Source organism: Onychomys torridus, chromosome 3 (genome assembly GCF_903995425.1).
Source record: "Onychomys torridus chromosome 3, mOncTor1.1, whole genome shotgun sequence".
Taxonomy (NCBI): domain Eukaryota; kingdom Metazoa; phylum Chordata; class Mammalia; order Rodentia; family Cricetidae; genus Onychomys; species Onychomys torridus.
This window is the reverse complement of record NC_050445.1, coordinates 127,219,766-127,233,286: the sequence shown is the minus strand read 5'-3', so window position 1 is coordinate 127,233,286 and position 13,521 is coordinate 127,219,766. Positions and strand designations below refer to the sequence as shown.

Sequence of the window (13,521 nt, the reverse complement as noted above, 5' to 3'; positions counted from 1 at the left end):
GGTTCCCCTGCACAGTTCCTTCTGTATGAATCCATTTCTTTGATAGGTGCAGAATGGAAGTCTTTTGTCATCAGAAGTTAGCTTCGGCTCTGACACCTACAGGTCTTAGAAGTGAAACAAATGTTACAACCCCTTAAATCTGTCTCCTGTTCTCGGGTTTCCGCATAGATCACTGCTACAGATCTGTAATGGTGGCAGCCTGAAGAGACGCTCCCAGAGTTGGGATGCAATGGGAGGGCTGAAGTTTTGACTTGATGAAAAGTTAGAACTTTTGAGACTTCCAAAAAAAGGGGTAAGAAGGTGACGGCCAAGCTTTTGAGCTAGGTGCTACGGGGAGGGTAGGTTTGCAGCCTGCGAGTTGACTCACGGACAGAGGAAGCTACTCACAAGTATCTGGGAAGTGGTTGTAAATATGCGTGACAACGTTGAGAGACAGATTTCTAGGATAACTCACAGGTGTTGAACGCAGTCAATAAATACAATCACTTCTATACTTCACTTGAGCGCCCTTAACTTGCGCAATGGCGTCACCGGATTGTAAACCCCACCCAACTCAACTCTGCGCCTGCGCAGCGCGCGTGCGTACTACCCCTGCTGCCGCCGCGCCCTTCTCTGGGCGTCTGGATTCCCTTCCTCGCGGCCCCGCCCAGGCGGCTGCCCGTGACCTGCCTGGGCGCAGGGAGCGGAAAGTCGGAAAGGGTGAGGGGAGTCCAGTTCGTCATGGGGCTGTTTGGAAAAACCCAGGAGAAGCCTCCCAAAGAGCTGGTAAGGGCGGACGACCGGGGAGCCTGCGCGCTGGGCAGCGGAGCTGGGGACGAGCCGGCCGCGCTCTCAGGCTGGCCCCTATTTCCGGGGCCTTCCACTCGGTCGAGGGGCCGAGGGAAGAGTTTAGGAGCAGGCTGTGAGGAAGAGCGCGCGTTCGCTGCTCGGCGCCCGACCAGGGTGCGAAGGGCCAGTTTCGGAACGCCTCGGCCTCGCCCCCCGGCGCTAAGGAGAGACGCAGCCGGGCCCTGAGAAACCACTCCCCCCTGTGCGCGGTGGTACGGGCCGCCCGGAACCTTTCTCACGCAAGGCCCCGCCCCCGTCACCGGGCTGGGGACCACCTAGAGGACCTGCCCCAGACCGGAAGGTTGTGCTCGGTGAACCGGGTCCGGAACCCCGGAAGGTCCAGGCACCTGTAGTGTAGGTTCTTGGTTCACCTCTAGGTACAGGGAAGACCGACATCTGTTTGTTTCAGAGGCGCAGTAGTTCTGCCAGGACCCTACCCCCTAAGAATGCTGCCGAAGATAGTTCTGGACCTGCTCTGGCTCTAGCTCTGCCTATAAATCGAGTTATTCTGAGAGTCAGCCTATGTTTGAGTCCTACTTTCAGACATCTGGGTTCCGTGACCCCGAGAAACTTGTCCGAGCCTGTCAAATAGTGCTACTGCATAACTGACTATTATAAAGATGTAAAGTTTGAGCAAGTAGTGATAGTGAAAGTGCGTTTTTTACATACCCAGCCTTGTTACTCACACACCACCAGCAGCAACAGCAATAGCAGCACCCGACTATTAGACTTGTGGGGTCCCATTACAGACCTACTGAATCAGATTTTGAATTCTGGCTACCCCCAGTGGTTAGTATATGCCCTGATGTTTGAGAAACATAGTTTCTACAGCACTCAAAACTTGTCCCTCACATCCTTCCGTAGTTGACTTTACCTGTTCGCTTATGGAAGTCTCATTCATCAACTCTACCATTTCTCTATTTCTTAGATGTGACTCTACTGGAATAGAAATTGACATTGCGTTCTTAGTAATTACATTTATCATTTAAAATAACGAAAATGTTATATAAGTAATGCACATCAGGCATAAATTTAAATACTCATGAGACTCTTTAGACTCTATTTCGGTTAGTGGATGACAAAGCTAAGTCCACACCCTAGTAATTTGTATCCTCAAGAAGAGTATACTCAATTTATAAATACTGCAAAGTAGGCAGCTACATAATGTTCTAAAGTGAAACTGAGTACTCATCTAATTTAAGCTCCACAAATTCAATTTGATACCACTAAGAAAAATGTAACAAGTGAGTGCTCTTAATAAAAGGTTTCAAGAGGTGCAGTGGGGCATGCTCATAGTTCAGCTACTTGGGTGGCTGGGGATGGAATATTCCTGAAGGCAAGAGTTTGAGGCCAGACTGGGCAGTTACTCAGAAAGCAAAGGTTTTAGGGAAAAGTCTGGGTGTTGTACAGTTCCTGAGACATTACCATGCATTTTTTAAAAATTTAATCCCTGCATTAAAAAAATAACATTGTAAATACAAAGGCCGCAGAGTTGGCTGGTCTTTATTTTGCATTGTCTGTGTCTTGTGCTTAGCTTTTTCCTCTATCATTTTTTTTTTTTTTTTTTTTGAAATAGAAGTTGGATGTAAACTTGATGAGATCCAAGTAAACCAATTTTCGCAAGAATGCTTTCCCGAGGAAGCTGTGAACTTCATACTAAATGATGTTAAAAATAAGTTCTGGGTGGAAACCAAAGAGACCACCACTTCAGCTGAAGTTTGCTGTGTCTGGACGACAAGGCAAACCTCATTCTTATCCAGAAGGTGTGCTCAGAGGATGGAACCCACAGAGACAGGAAGTGCTCTGTTTTTACTCTAACTTGGGTGGTCACTGTGTCTTTTTCCACACTGGCTGGGGGCTGACTTTCACAGTCTTAGGCAGTGGCTAGACTGGAAAGAATTGTCTCACAGGAAATGAAGAAGGGAAAAGGGTTCCTGCTCCATCTAATTCCTGGAATACAGCAGGAGGCCTTTGTGTAAACAAAGATTTTACCTGGTCTGTGTGGGGTTGAAACATTTGTATCAAAGACTTAAAAGGTGGGGAAGATGAAAAGATTTGAATTCCATGTTGTAAACACAAGTTTTATAAGTATATGATAGCAAAGACTCATTTACTATTTGTAGCATATTACACCAGAAGGCATATGATTAATAGTCTCATTTGGTTTGTTTGTAAACAGGGTCTTACTATGTGCTCTGGATGGTTTTTGTCAACTTCACACAAACTTAGATATATCTGGGTGGAGGGAATTGCAATTGGGGAATTGCCTATAGGCAAGTCTGTGTGATATTGTCTTGATTAATGATGGATGTGGGAGGGCCTAGCTCTCTGGGCTGTACCACCCATAGGGAGGTGGTCCTGGATGGTCCTCCAATGGCCTCTGTTTAAGTTCGTTCCTGCAGGTCCCTTGACTTTTCCTGGTGATGCACTACAACTGTGAGCTGAAATGTAGCCTTTCCTCCCCAAGTTGCTTTTGGTCATGATGTTTATCTCAGTAATAGAAATCCAAACTAAGACATCATGTAACCCAGGCCAGTGATCCTTCTAAATACTGGTATTAAAGGTGTGTACCACTGTGCTTGGCTGCTAGTAACTTTGGCCACCTGCTTCAGGTCATGTCAGCTAGATAACCTATGTTATAGTTTTCCTTTTGTTGCTATTCAATAAAAGTTTGTGGGAGGCTGTGGACTTGGATTGAGCATCCGAATGGGACCACTTCGAGTCTAGCAAACCAATATCATTTGATCACGGTTTGATTAGTTGTAAGAAATGCTGCAGCCAGTAAATTAGCAAAGCGGTAACAGTTGACAAGCTGTAGTACTTGTCTTGCTTTCTGGCCCCCTCCATTTTTCTCTAAATGCCATCTTGTACTGCTGGTTGGGTTTCTCAGAACTTGCTCTGGTTCTGGGAGTTGCCTGATACGTGACTAGGTTTTGTTTTGCTTTGCTCTAATAAATTCAATTTGGTTAGGCTGAGGAACTTTCCTCTTAGCACTAGACTGTAACATGAGGAGTGCTACCTTGGTGTTACATGGATTGGCTAAGGCATTTTCTCTTAAATGCCTTAGCAGCTATTTGTACCTCTTTTCTAAATCAACTGGCTTTGAATGGTTTTCTGATTGATGATTGCTTTTATTTTTTTATTTTATTTTATTTTATTTTTTTTTGCCATAGCAGAGGACCGAACCCAGGGCCTTGTGCTTGCTAGGCAAGCGCTCTACCACTGAGCTAAATCCCCAACCCCTTCTTTTATAATTTTATCATTCCTTTCTTAGTTGTTAGCTGACAGTCTTCAGTAAAGATCTTCCTCCTGTTAGTTAGGCAGGTTTGGTTACCTGGACATATACTTTCTGTTAAAAATGCAAGAGAAGTAGGTGCCCAATTGCTTTTTCTTTGCTCACTAATATTTTAGAATGTTTTCCAGAGATGTGAAATACCTTTTCTCTCCAGTGTCATTTTAGCCTAGTAGATTTTAATATGTGTTGTATGTCACAGTCACTTTTCACCATTATTTTGTGTGATGCTGAAATACAAATTTGGTCAGTGGGCTAAACAGTTTCTGTCTCCTTTTAACATAATCTTAATGGTCTTTGAGTGCTTCCTTGTTTTCTAGTAATACACACACACCACACACACATCTTGGTGTGATTTGTATGTTCCCATCCTAGAACCCCAAATCCACCATTTCTCTTATAATGGCAGTGCTGTTTAGAACCCAAAGTGTGGGAGCATGTGTTGTTTCTTGCTACTGGAATGTCTTCAGTTCTAGGCCTTTTTATGAAACATGTGTAGGTGTATACTAAATTTAAAAATTGTGATAGTGATTATAAATTATATCAAACCAACAACCCTTTGCCAAAAATAGCAGAGGTAAACAAAAGTACAATTATTTGAAACCACTGTAAGCTGCCAAAGCAGTGGGATGTCATAGTCAAGATCCCAAAGAACTGGGATGCTCAGTTACAGGAGCTCACTAGTGCTGGCTGCATTGGCTGAGAAACTGAAAATCTGAGCAGGCCTTTGACAGACCCTGTGGCTTAAAGAGCACCATAACTGGATTTTGTGATAGACCCAGGGTAAAGGTTCCTGTCATATAACTGAAAAATAGACCTCAGGAGTAGCAGTGATTGCAGACAGTCACTGTCTTCAGCAGATTAATTGAGAAGCAATTGCCAGCCCACCCAACTTAGATATTTGGCAGAAACAAATGTAAGTTTTCTCTGGAAGAAGATAAGGTCACATTCAGAGACAAATTATCTTGCAAATTCTCACACATAATCTTCAGATTTGATTTTTTTAAAAGAAGAAGTTTATGTGTAGGAGGCCTTCATATATCTTGGATGAAAGTTCTTTATTGGGGACAGTTCTAAATGGGATGTGTTGTGGGATATTTGTACACTGTATGAAGATGTATTGCTGTGATTGGTGTAATAAAAAGCTGAATGGCCAATAGCTGGGCAGGAGATATAGGTCGGACTTCTGGACAGAGAGAAACTAGAAGGAGAAATCTAGGCATGTGGTGATACCAGTGAGACTCTGAAGACGTTGGACATACAGTACAGAGCAGATGTAACTGAGCCACATGGCAGAATGTAGATTAATAGAAACTGGTTCATTTGAGTTATAACAGCTAGTGGGACCAGCCTAAGCTAATTGCTAAGCTTTTATAATTAATTAAAAAGTCTTCATGTAGTTATTTGTGGCTTGGCAGTCCAAGAAAGTCTGAGAGAAAGCTTGCTACAGGGATGTTTCCATCAAATACCTCCCCTCAAAGCTCAGGGAACTCTGTGGAACAGGAGGCGGAAGGAATGTGGGAGCCAGAGGGAATGGAGGACACTGGGAGAACAAGGTCCTCTAAATCAGCTGAGCAGAGCTTATATGAACTCACAGAGACGGAAGCAGCCGCATGGGCCTGCACGGGCCCACAGGGGCCTGCACCAGGTCCTCTGTGTGTATAGGTTAGCTTTCAGTTCAGTGTCTATGGAACTCCTGAGTGTGTGAGCGAGTGGAGCGCTGATTCTTGGGCCCTCTCTGAGGCTCCTCTTTTCCTTCTTTTGGTTTGCCTTGTCCAACTTCAATGTGATGGCTTTTGTCTTATCTTATTATATTTTATTTTGTTATCTCTTAGATGCCCATTCTTTTCTAATGAGAGACAGAAAAGGAATGAATTCAGATGGGAGAGGCGAGGCGGTGGAGAGGAACTGTGAAGAGTAGAGGGAGGGGAAATTGTAATTAGCATATATTTTTTGAAGAAAAAAAACTTTTTAATAAAATAAAATTATATTGAAGTACACACACACACACACACACACACTTCCAGGGTCCAGGGGATTTGATTCCCTCATCTGAACTCCTTGGTAACCAGGGATACATGTGGTACACAGACATGTAGGCAAAACACACATACATATAAATATAAATATATCTAATTTTTTTGATAGTTAAATTAATGGTTTTTATTTATTTTTGGTATGATTATAAGTATCTTCTTCCTACTTATGATAATTTTCTTCAATTTACAGACTTAGCAAAATAAAAATTTGTAGTTTTGGTTTAAATAAAAATGTCAGCCCTTTTCCTTTCTGATTATTGCTTGTGTCTTTTAAAACTTAATTTTAAAGATTTATTTTGTTTTTAAGTTAGTTGTGTGGGGTGTAGGTGTGGGTGACTACATGTGAGTCAGGTGCCTGATGCATTAGGTCTCCTAGAGCTGGAGGGAGTTATGTGGGTGCTGGGAATCCTAGGGTCCTAACTACTAGACCAACTCTCCAGCCCCGTTTCTTGTGATTTAAGGAATCCTTCTCTAACTTGACATCATGAATGTGTTTTCCTCCTCCTGTAGACCTGGGCCTTGAAGAGAGGGCTTCATGGTGTGTAATAGGCAAGACTTCTACCACTGAGCTGCATCTCCAGCCTTCTAATTATGTCTGCTGTAACAATTTTTCATTTCATATTTGTGTTTTCTTTTTTCTTTAAAGATTTGTTTATTTTATGAGGGCTCCGTCTGCATATATGCAGTGGTCATCAGACCCCATTATAGGTGGTTGTGAGATGTCACATGGGAATTGAGCCCAGGACCTTTGGAAGAGCAGCCAGTGCTCTTAACCCCTGAGCCATCGCTCCAGCCTCCTGTTTGTGTTTTCAATCCTCCAGAGTTAACTTGGTGGAACAGGGATTTGGGCAGTTGGTTTCTGTGTGCCCTTGTCTCAGCATGGTTGTAGGTGATGTCTTCCTGCTGGTTTCAGTTCCCTTCGCCTAGTTTGTGTCTGGGATAGAATAGACTCAGTGAATGGATCTGAATAGAGCACTTAACCTTGATCGCTGGAACCTTCCGTAGGTTCCTTATGGTTTCACAGCGCAGTTTAACTTATTATTGCTGCATTCCTTATGCTCTCTTTTACTTACTTAAATACTTTTGGTTTGTTAGTAAAATACTGTTGAAACTAAGTAAATATTTGTTGAATCCCTTTTTATCTGTTTTGAGTTTTTTCTATTGTATCTTTACAGTCATGAGACTTGTTTGATACATTTTACTGAGCTCCTGGTCTTGGACTATGTTTCTTAACCCTAAAAGAATATTAGAATCATCTGGATACATGTAAAATGCTAAGTGTCATTGGGATGCCTCAGTCCAGTTAAACTGGTATTTTTTATTTATACACAAATATTCACAATAGCCAAAGGTAACAGCAAACTCTGAGGGCCATCAATAGATGAAGAGAGAAGAAACAAGAGTGTAGTGGGTACATAAAATGGGATGAAATGAGACATAAAAAAAGATTGACATGCGCATATGTGCCACAATGTGGGTGAACCTTGAAATGAAATGAAAGATCTAGAACCAGAGGTCACACATTGTGTGAATACTTTTATGTGAAATATTCAGAATAACCAATTCTGTAAAAGCAGAAAGCAAATTATTGGTTGCCAAGGAACTGGTGAATGGGGAGATAAGGGGTTATTTAAGGTGCATACGTGTTCCAAGGTGATGCAAAAGATTTAGGGGTTGGCGGCAAGTTGCACTAAATTTTACTACCAATTATATACTTGAATATGATTAATTGCGTATTATATGAATTTCACTTAAAATGTACATAAACCTAACCTGATTAATAATTTTAAAATTGTGTTAGCTTACAGTTCTATTTATGTTTTCAGTGTGTGTGTGTGTGTGTGTGTGTGTGTGTGTGTGTGAGTGTGTGTGCGCGTGTGTGTGTGTGTGTGTGTGTGTGTGTGTGTGTGCCATTCCTGTGCATATTGCAGAAGAGAGTGTCAAGTGTCCAGTTTTGTCACTTTTCTGTCTGGAGACTAAACCTAAAAGCTCATTACTGTGGATATCACTCTGTATAAATAAAATGCTGATTGGCCAGTAGCCAGGCAGAAAGTATAGGCGGGGCAAGCAGAGAAGAGAATTCTGGGAACAGGAAGGCTGAGTCAGGAGAAGCTGCCAGCCACTGCCATGAGTACCAACATGTAAGATACTGGTAAGCCACGAGCTATGTGGCAAGGTATAGATTTATAAAAATGGGTTAATTTAAGATAGAAGAACTAGATAACAAGAAGCCTGCCACAGCCATATAGTTTGTAAGCAATATAAGTCTCTGTGTATTTACTTGGTTGGGTCTGACCAATTGCGGGACAGGCTGGTGAGAGAGATTTGTCCTGACCATGGGTCAGGCAGGACTGGAGAAAACTCCAGCTACAGCTCATTAAACCTGAAGCCCACCATTTTGGCGAGGTTGGCTTGGCCAGTGAACTCCAGGGACCCATTGATCTCTGTTCCCAGCATTGGGGTTACAAGCACTCATGGTCATGCCTGGCTCTAAAGTGCTGAAACATTTCTTTCAGTTGATCATTGCTGTTGTAAATATTTTGCAGATTTTGGTAAGTAATTATTAAATGTTAAGCTGGAATTTAATGGAAATACATCTTCTAGTATAGTATAATTCATGTATCTGTGGATGAATGTAATGGTTCAGTGTTGTATAACTCTAGAATTAATATAGAATTTTTTTATTAGACTTAAGTATTGGAAAATCTTTAAGTGGCTTGTAATGGAAGGGTATTGAAGGAGCAGTGTCAGTCAATTCTCTGAGTCATGTGCTGAAAAGCACACAACAGTTTAATAGAAATTACTTTTTAATTTACTTTTAAATAATTAAAATAACTTTTAATGACCCCTAAGCTGACACCTCAGATTTTTCCTCAGTATTTTTGAAAAAAAAAAATGGAAGAATTGGAAAACAGTTCACTTGAATGAGAATGTGCTAGTTATTAGAGTTACCTACACTACTATCTCCAGTTGGCCACATTTAGTGCCTCAGAGGTTATAACCTGATAGGAAGAAAAATAACACATAAAAAGATGAGTTCTTGGGCTGGAGAGATGGCTCAGTGGTTAAGAGCATTGAACTGAATGCTCTTCCAGAGGTCCCGGGTTCAATTCCTAGCACCCACATGGCAGCTCACAACTGTCCGTAACTTCAGTTTCAGGGGACCCGACGCCCATGGCAAAACATGAATGCATATAAAATAAAAATAAATTTAAAAAAAAAAAGATGAGTTCTCAGTACAGAGGCAGGGTAGTTTATAAAATAATTATGTGTAAAAGATGAAAATCTTCACCTGTCCCAAGACTGTCTTTGCCTATGCACCGTGTGAAAAATACTGTGTACCTCAGAGTCGTCTGTAAAGTGTTCTCCCTCCCTGTCAGCCTTTGAACAGCTTCGAGTGTCTGTGTACTGTTAATAACAGAGTTGGTCCCCAAAACCAAAATGGGCCTAAAGGTCTTCCTTCAAAATTGAAAACATAAAGAATTGTATTTAAACTCAATGTAGAATTCCTAAAAAATGTGGAGAATTTGCTCAGAGTGTTTGCTTCTCTGATAATTGCCTATCTCAAATTTTCCCCAGGTCAATGAATGGTCCTTGAAGATCAGGAAGGAAATGAGAGTTGTCGACAGGCAGATAAGAGGTGAGCTGCTGCTTTATATTTCCTTTTCTATACACTCTACTGCTGCTTCATTTCAGCACACAAAAGTAAGCTTATGTGTACATTATAAGACAGTTTGTTCCCGTATTAATTCTATGTATTCTCATTATTTTGTTTCCGAATTCTATATTTAGTATAGAAGGGTAATGATTGAAATAGACTATATTGTAAGAGCAAAAGAAAGCTCTTGGTGTTTGTAAACAAAAATCTTTTATGAGTTTTAATTAAATTAGGCATAAGACGACAATGCAATTTTATTATCTCTGCTTTGCCTATTTCAACATAACTTTAAATTAGGAACAATACATTTCTAAATAAAAGTTACTTTTTTTTATACCATTTGAAATTAAAGTGAATGGCCAAGAAATGGTAATGCTTAAATTAAGTTTTTTCTTTAAGTTTTATGTATTTTGACAATTTCATGCATATAAGCAATGAAATAGGTTATACCCACCCTCAGATCCCCCTCCCATCCCCCTCAGGCAGTCCATGTCATCTTCCCCCACTTCATATTCATATCTACACCTCCACATCCATTGTAATCCATGGAGTCCAGTTAGTACTGTCTTGGAATGCTGACTGACTTTGTTGGCTTGACCTTGTGTAGGTCTGTGCAGGCACCCACAGCTGTAGTGAGTTTATGTGTGCTATGGCCCTGCCATGTCCAGAAGACAACATTTTACAGTACTCCTCCACATGCTTACATTCTTTCCACCCTTCTTCTCAGATGTTCCCTGAGCTTTGGATGGGATGTTGATATAGCTGTCCCATGTAGGGCTGAACACTCAAAGTCATTTATTCTCAGCACTTTCACTAGTTTTGAGCCCCAAGTTATAAGGCCAAGGTAGAGGGCAGCACTAATCTATCAACATGATCATTTAGCAAGCTGTCAGTAGGAGGTTACACTGCAGGGCCTAGACATCCTAAGTCAGACCTTTGACCAGGTTCAAAGTACTGGATAAGAATTTCCTCTTGTGGATCAGATGTCAAATCCAATCCAAAAGCTATTGGTTACCCCAGTATCCTTCATGCCATGTTAAAGTAGTGAATATCTCTGGCCTGGCAGCTCAGTATTGTAATATGCAGGGTTTGCTGCTGGATAATGACATTGAGGGCTTCCTTTGCCCCACAGTGCCTGCATAGCACTTTCTAGCACTTGAAGTTATCCAGTAGGGAGAAAGTTTTCAGGTCAATTCCAGCCTGATTCCTCTGTATCTTGTAATCAGAATATGTTATGCGTCAGCAGTAAGAGCTTACCATCTAGTTCTGGCAGGCAGCCAAAAGTTAGCCTGTGTTGTTTTTAGTGCTATTGGGGTCTTCCGGTTACCACAAGCAAGCCTAGCACTGAAATTTTTATTTACTAATCCATGTCTTCTGGGAGAAGTATGTTCATCCATGCCTGCTATATACATTTAAACAGGCTTAAAATTTTTGTTGTTGTTTTTTAAGACAGGGTTTCTCTGTATAGCCCTGGCTGGCCTCAAACTCACAGATCACCTGTCTCTGCCTTCCAAGTGCTGGGATCAGAGGCCTGTGTCAGCCCTGGGTAGTAGTGGGTTTCCCTAAGTGTTTTTATAGCCTTAGTTTTGGCTAGTCCCCTGTACTCTACTCCCTCCCTCTCCTGCTCTATCCTTTCTTAATATTCCCTTGCCTCTACTCTTATATCATAGGGGTTCTATTATGCTTTTCCTCCTTAAAGGATTTTTTTGAAACACCTTCATGAATAGAAAAGATTAAAACCAGGAAAGTGTCCCAGTATTGCAGTATCACAGCTTTAAAAAAGAATTAGAGATGAGAATTCTATCCAGCTGTGGGGATCAATTTTAGTCTTACACTTCTACTTAACTGTCAATGAAAGTTTGAACAAGGCAGCTATGAACCAACCGCTTCCCACCTGGACAGATGACTGTCTGTTGAGAAAAGAAACAGAAAGAGAACCCTCACAGAGTCCTGTCTTTCTGTCTAGAGATACTTTTTTGAATGGGGTGTATGGGAGGGATTCCAGAAAGAGGATGGTGGTCTTGCTGAGTTGAAGACTTGGAGATCGGGGTGAGCGAGACTAAAATATGTGGTGCAGACTCATAGAGAAAGGAATATAACCAGGAAGAGAACTCCAGATAGCTCCTTGGGATCTGAGTGTGTGGCTGAACACTGATCTGTGATTATTTAGAGTGATATTTGCAGAGGCTGGACAAAGAATGATTGATGGGAACAGAACAACTACCAGGAAGTTTGAAGCTGAACATTTCCCACAGCTAACAAGGGGTTAGGAGCAAAGACAGTAAAGAGACCTTATTAAAATCTGGGATACTCAGTATCGACTGGAGAAGGGCCACTTTCAGTATTAAGGTAAACATAAATGCACCACATGCGGAAAACTTATGAGCAGGGCTTGAAGTTGATCTGCAAGTGACTTAGCTGCCAGTCAAAATAAAACTTAATGCTCTTTGAAGAACAATGAGGCATTCTCTGTGACAAGAATCTAGTGAAAAGGCCACTGCGGGGAAGTAGAAAAATGACCCACGTGGGTAAAATAAATAAAGTAGACAATAAAAATGGACAAAAAAGCAATTAAGCAAGAAAGGGTAAGATATATGCTGAAGAATTTAAAACAAAGCCATAAACAAAATTACCTAAATAGAAGATGCAGGAAAGAAAATGTAACTCTTAAGATAAAGGAAAACTTCACTAAATTGACACAACAGCAGATTAGACACTATTAAAAGGAAGATCAAAGAAATTGAAGATAATAACATGAACTATCCAAACTCTGCTACAAAAAAAAAAAAAAAAAAAAAAAAAACAAAACCAACAGAGCTACTGTGACCTGTGTCTATGTAGTGAGTTCCAGAACAGCCAGGGCTATGTAGAGAGGCCCTGTCTCAAACAGCAACACCAAAAAATAAAAATAAGTACCCCATACAATGGGAGAAAATATTTGTAAATCATACATATATATCCCTAAAGTATACAGAGAATTCCTAAAACTCAAAACTGTTCAGAAGTAGGGAAAGTCCTTGAAGAGACATTTCTCCAAGGAGACTGTATACCAATGAGAAACGACTTAAGATCATTAGTCATTAAGGAACTGTAAGGTGCTGGGCAGTGGTGGCACACGCCTTTAATCCCCCTCACTCTGGAAGCAGAAGCAGGCGGATCTCTGTGAGTTCGAGACCAGCCTGGTCTACAGAGTGAGATGTAGGACAGGCATGAAAACTATACAGAGAAACCCTGTCTTGAAAAACAAAACAAACACAAAAAAAGGAACTGTAAGGCGACCACAATGAGATACGTACTACTGCATACCTAATAGGTAACTGTTATAAAAACAAAACCAGAAAACAGCAAGTGTTGGCAAGGATTTGGTGAATTAGAACTCTGATGTGCTGTTAATAGGAAAATAAAACAGTGCAACTGCTTTAGAAAATATAGAGTAGCTCCTGAGGAAATTAAAAATAGGATTATCAGGTCTGGTGTGGTGGTACCTTTAATTCAAGCACTTGGGATGTACAGGAGTTTGAGGCCAGTCTACATAGAGAGTTCAGGATAGATAGCCAAGGCTACATAGAGACCCTGTGCCCACCCCATGCCCCCACCCCAAAGAATTACCATATTGCCCAACAGTTCTTCTTTTGAGTATATACACAAACAACTGAAGGACAGACCTTGAAGAGATGTTTGTAAATAAATATCTCTGACAGAAT

General features: G+C 41.2%; 1 protein-coding gene across 1 annotated transcript in view; it reads left to right on the top strand.

The window, feature by feature from the left end:
• The first annotated feature begins 574 nt into the window (after positions 1 to 574).
• Chmp3 (charged multivesicular body protein 3) overlaps positions 575 to 13,521 on the top strand; it is a 33,276-nt gene continuing 20,329 nt past the window's right edge. The window contains exons 1-2 of the mRNA XM_036182490.1: positions 575 to 765; positions 9,739 to 9,799. Coding sequence (XP_036038383.1) covers positions 721 to 765; positions 9,739 to 9,799 — 106 coding nt within the window. The 5' untranslated portion in view covers positions 575 to 720. The remainder of the gene's footprint in view (positions 766 to 9,738; positions 9,800 to 13,521) is intronic.